At 57.2% G+C, this 5,738-nt stretch overlaps 1 protein-coding gene across 1 annotated transcript in view; it reads right to left on the bottom strand.

Moving 5' to 3' along the window:
* Positions 1-5,738, bottom strand: part of CNTN3 (contactin 3) — a 78,641-nt gene that overhangs the window by 61,952 nt on the left and 10,951 nt on the right. Inside the window, exon 4 of the mRNA XM_039837971.1 lies at positions 3,022-3,197. Coding sequence (XP_039693905.1) covers positions 3,022-3,197 — 176 coding nt within the window. The remainder of the gene's footprint in view (positions 1-3,021; positions 3,198-5,738) is intronic.

The raw sequence follows: 5,738 nt of genomic DNA, 5'->3' as shown, positions 1-5,738 counted from the left end.
GTATGGTTGGGGCTTAGGATTAGTGTTGAGGGTTAGGGTGGTTAGGGTGTGGTTAGAGATTTAGGGTTAGAGTTTAAAAAAATAAAAAAGCAGTCACTTCAGAGAGAAAGAAAAAAAGTGCACTTATTTGCAAATGACATGGCTACATAAAACATCAGAAAGGTCTACCGAAAACACTTCAAAACTGCTAGTACAAATGAGTGAGTTAAAGATCACCCGGGGCTGATCGCCAGGTCGTTAACCAGTTACACACACGCTCCAGGGACCCGCGGTTCTTCTCTAGACAGAGACCGTGTCTGCCTGAGCACAGGACTCCAGGGCCCACGCGGGAGTGGGTGGGCCGCGCCCGGGCAGGCCTGGTCCGGGCTGGCTGCATCTGGGGGGGCCGCGTCCGCGTCTGGGTGGGCCGTGTCCGGGTGAGGGTCCGAGGGCGACCCCACCTGCTTCCCTGTGGCGCGTGCTCCTTCTGAATGCGTTTTACGCTGGGAAGCCGCCGCGTCCCACACAGGAAGGCAGGGGCTTCTTGTAACCAACAGCACAGAACGACAGCGGAACCACCGGACACGAGTGGCATCTCACGGCAGCGAGTCGGCGACCGTGTAAATGCTAAGGCCGTGTCCACCCTCTTCCTCCGCGTGTGCGACTTATTACTTTAGTCGCCGAAAGCAAAGCTCTCGGGCGAACCTGACCAGCATGTAAAGTGCAGGTGTGACGGGCTCTGCGCTCAGGCGGCCACCTGCCACCTGAGCCGCTCAGACTGCGGGGCCTCCGGACACACGCCTACGTCCCTGGCTGGAAACCTGGGGGCACGAGGACACAGACATCTTTGAGGCTGTGCGGCGGTGACAGGGCGGCAGGTGGACACTGAACTCCGGCCGGTGGCACGGGGCCCCGGCGCACGCGTGACCTCCCTGGCTGTGTACTCAGGGCGAGGCCCTCGGCGTCTGCCACTGGTGCAGCTCACAGCTACTTTTCCGCATCTTCTGCAAAACGCTCCGTTTCCTGTTGTGCGGTATCGATCGCGACGTGGCCACACCCACCTCCGCCTCGTTCCAGGAAAACTTCCCTCCTGTGACAGCGGCGTGTGTGCCTCACTCTGAGAAAAACCGTAAAGCCACGTGTTTCCTCCGCGTTGTAGCAAGCGGTACACTTCCCAGCTGTTAGAACTGGCATCTCCCAGGTGTCCTAAGTCCTTCTACGTGGTCCTTCTATTTGTACCTGTGCTTGTCCTGTTTTATATTAATTTCCTTCTGTAAGTCAATGCAAGTCTTTTCAGAAGCCACTGAGTGTAAAGCATAATTACCTATGTCAGACATAACGAAATGAATGCAGGCTTTTTGTGGCTTCTTATTGTGCCTATGCTGGGGGCATTTCATGGCCAGCTGACCCTGCCACCAGACAGACAGACAGAGGACTGAAACCAAGCAGTTCTGTTTGGATGAGGCTCTGAGTCTTAAGTGAACTGCAGCATGCCAGCGCGGAGTTTCAACTGGAGTCATTCGTACGTTCCTTTAGAGATCGAATCTCTTTAGTCATCTTTGCTCAATTAGGAAAAAAACCAGCCATTATCTTTAACAAAGAGAAGAATAAAAACCACTCTGGTGTATGATCGTGAGCAGGGGAGCGAGTCTGAGTGACGGTCTCGGGCCCCACCGCGGGGGATCCCGATGTTGTGGGGAGGTGGGCGGCTCTGGGCCTCCTAAGCACAAAACATACGTGACTATAGGTCCAGCTGGTGACCTGAGGGCCGCTGTGGAACTCGGCACGAACGGGCAGCCCGGCTGCTGGGCAGAACACCCTCGCACACCCTTCGCAAGTCAGTTCGATTCTGATGTCTCCCAAAGGCGTCTGATTCACAAAGCCCGTGTCGCCTTCCTCGTCCGGGGCGTCTGCTCGCAGGTGCCACGGTGGCCGGGCACCTGGGACCCGGCACGCGAGGCAGAGCTGCTGAATCCGCGGGGACGGGGGCTGAGCACGCGGTCGGTGGATTTACGGGAGGAACCTTACACGCACTTACTCTACGCACACGCGGTACCCAACGTACACGCACACGCGACGCGTGGTAAAACAGCACGATTCAAGTCGATGACCACGAAAACCGCCAGGACGGCCAAGGACACAGCAAGGGAACAAAGACACGAACCCCGTGTCAAATGGGCGAACGCTGACGAGACAGTTTAAAGTCCCGGACGCTGGAGAAACGCACACAGAGGGCTTTAACGAACTCACAGTTAACCCCAAGCACAACGCAGACATGACATGCCGCTTCCGAAACACCCAGAAACACCCAGAAAGCTGCACGTTAGAGAAAGTGCCATCCGCAGAGGGGGAGCAGGCAGGAGGGGTGGATGGCGGGCGGCGGGCGGCGGGCGGCATGGCACGGGCAGAGAGACCGCGCGGGGCCACCGGGCAGCGGACGGCGTCGGCCACCGTGGGGCTCACGGGGCAGGGCCCTGCCACCCCGCACGCCCCTGGCGGACACGCGCTCGGCCTCGGAGTCACGGAGTGGAAAGCAGGCGCCAGCGAGAACTGCACCCAACACACGACTAACGCCGAGCAGGGGGCCGGGGGCGGGCGGGGTCTCGGGTGCCGCCGCTGTGCGTCCCGCTGAGGGGCGCCAGGAGCACGGTTGGGCCGTGTGCCCAGGTCCGAGTCACGTGGTGCCATGTGGCTCCCAGAGCCACGCTCGGTGGACGGCCCCACAGGGCGCACCCCGTTCCCCCCTCACTGTGCTTGTTCCGACTCGGCAGCTGCGACCCCCTAATCCAGACGCCGTCCCCTGCAGGCAGCGTCTCGGACCCGCTGTCACAGCCCTCCCAGCCCCGGCACAGCACAGGGGGCTGCTCGATGCACACATCCCTGACCGGGTCCCCCTCATCCCCCAACAGCCTCACAAAACAGCAACACGGCACGCACGGCACGCATACCCCGCACCCCGCACACAGAGGTCACGAAGACCACGCCGCCCCGCAGCCCCCGCCACGCACAGCGGGCCTTGCACGCACGGCCGGCCACACCTACACGCAAACTGCAGCCTGGCTTCTCGGCTGACGATGGTGCCCAGCGGGTTGGTGGCGAAGCAGCGGTAGGTCCCCGCGTCCCGGCTCCGGCGGGGGTCGCTGACCACCAGGGACCCTCCGTGCAGCGCGTAGCGGTCCCCCGCGCTCAGGTCCACGTCGCTGCCGTTCAGCTGCCACCTGTGGAAACAGCAGTGTTTGTTTATAACAGTCTCCACCACGGAGTCCACTTTCGGAGCCGCCTCCCCCGTACACGGAGGTGATGGGTACGTCCCTCCACCGTTACGTGCCTGGAGATCAAGTGCACCCCAGTTACCCATCAGAAACAAAGGGGGGAGCGCGGCAGAAAGCACCACAGAGCAGCGTCTCGGGGATGACGGGTTTCCAAGATTTTCCAAAGAGGTGAGCATCACGGGGGGAACTCGGGCGCAGTCCCCAGAGTCACGGACGGGTGGAGGGTCCGGGAATCAGCTCGCACGCTGCAGGCCGGGCGCACGTGGCTGGCGAGGGTGCAGTGGGACGCGTCTCTGACTTGTCCGGATGGACTGGGCACGCGCAGCACGATCACCGGGTAAGTGCTCAGCCTGCCACCTCCGTTTGCCCGGGAGAACACCTGTCCCCGAGGCACACGCCACTCACCTGGGCCATCTCCCCGTGGCTTACGAAACGGCACGCTGGGGGACGGGCCCGAAAGCCACCTGGGGGTCGGGAACAGGAAGGCACAACCCCGGAGTCGTGCTTACTGACGAGAAGCCCAAAGAAAGAGGGCCCGAGAGGACACATCTTGCTTTTCCAACAAGAGATTTTCAACAGGAAAAGCGTCCGTTTTTAAGCAGTAAGCACAGCTGACACACATCCAGGCAGATTCGCCTTTAAAAACTCGCCCAGGTCCCACGATCTGAAGAACACGCCCCTGCATAAACTGAGCCGGCCACCTCCCGGAAGACTTAATTTTCATAACACATTCCCACTGCTACCTGTTCTATAAATTTTACAGCAATCAGCTTCATTGCTCTCTATAATAATTTTGAGAAAATGGGTGACATGATGCCCATTTTGCAGACGAAGGCTTCAGCATGACAGCAGAGGGAGTCTGCAGCTGTCCCACACGTATTAGTGGCTGGAACTGAAGCCGTTCCCCCCGTAAATCCAGCCGGGAGTTCCGTAATCCCATCACGAGGCATCTGGACCTGCAGCTCTAGCACCTAACACCGTGAAAACGTAGACGGATGAAGCGTGGACAGTGACCGGCGGACAGTCAAACGGGTGTTACCCAGCTGTGAACGTGTGTGAACTATCAGAAACGTGAAAAGGACTCAAAGGCTACGGTTCACGAGAATGCAAGTTAAAAAATGTAGTTTGATACCAGTCAGACAACCTTTCGAAACACGTAAAGTCACATCAGGACCGTTCTAAACATGTTCTTTAACGTATGGAAGTGATGAACCTCAAGGTTATTTTAAAGCCCACACGGGGAGAAAGTGGGCGTGTTTAGAAGGTCAAACGCTGGGACCTTGAACTTTTTCAGTTTCAATTCTTGAACTGAGCAGAGCAGTGGCTACAGGGGCGTTGGTCATCGTGCTGGATCGTGCGCCTTGTCATCTTCTGTGTATGAAACGGCGCACGATGAAATTTTTACGACAGACTAAGAAATGGATACATTCACGTTTGATCCCTACTGCTTGAAGAAGTATTTTTATCTCTTGCTCGTTTTTAACATCAAGACTTTCTCGAATTTTCTTTCTTCACTTACAAATCTCCCGGGTCTAAGGCGACGCCCCTCAGGGAGACGACAATGACAATTAAGAGCAACCAGGCGACGCCCGAGCCTTTGCTCTTGAACTTGAGCAGAACAGAGGCAGAGGCAGAAGCAGCTGCATCACCTTTCCCGCCTGCGGCAGACCCCACTGGGCTCCGCTGAGTTGTGCTGGTAAAACTCCACTCTTGCGGGGGCGAGTCCACGTTCGAGTGGCGCTTTGGGTCACTTTCTTCTGACTTTAATTCTGCCCTTAGAGTCCCGAAGTCGGAGGTGAGAAAACGTCACCCTCTGCCACTGCGACTGACAACACGGAGAATACGCCGAGCGGCTTTACATGACTCGAGAGAAACCCCCGGATGCGAGCGACCGCGCGGGGGCGGCAAGGAGTGACCGTCCTGCAGGCCCACGGTGGCCGTCGGGGAGCAAAACGAAGGCGTCAGCTTCGATCGCACCATGAAGCGAAGCCAAAGGCCCCGAAGAGGCACAGAGCGAGGTCACGGTCAGGACTGCGCGCTCCTCGGACGCCCACACGCGACGCTTCGTCGGAGGCCTGGCGGGACCGGGAACGTAATCACAGAAGCAATCTGTGGTTTCAGATGCGGCCTCGAGTTCACGAGCACACGCGTTTGTGTTCAAATGCGATGTTTGTTAATATGTTTACTGAACTGATGAGAATAATTGCAACCCTCGGAAGGAGAAGGGTCTGAATTTGCATATTCAACACTTCATCCAAAAATAGCTCGTTAGGCTTCGGCAATAATTGCCGTAGATATAAATGAGTTAAATCGTGATGCTGTGTTTTCAGAAGCTTTTGGAACGTGTTTTATGACACAGATCTCCATTCGTCATCGTTGACACATTTTAAACATATTTATTCAAAAAGCAAAGGGACTCGAGCTGCCTGGGATTAAATCACTGTTTGGTTTACATACCAATTATGGCCCAGTTAGAACCGACCAGGC

This window comes from Pteropus medius, unplaced genomic scaffold, assembly GCF_902729225.1.
Source record: "Pteropus medius unplaced genomic scaffold, Ma_sr-lr_union100, whole genome shotgun sequence".
Lineage (NCBI taxonomy): Eukaryota > Metazoa > Chordata > Mammalia > Chiroptera > Pteropodidae > Pteropus > Pteropus medius.
The sequence above is the reverse complement of the archived record's forward strand: the minus strand, read 5'-3'. Positions and strand labels throughout refer to the sequence as shown.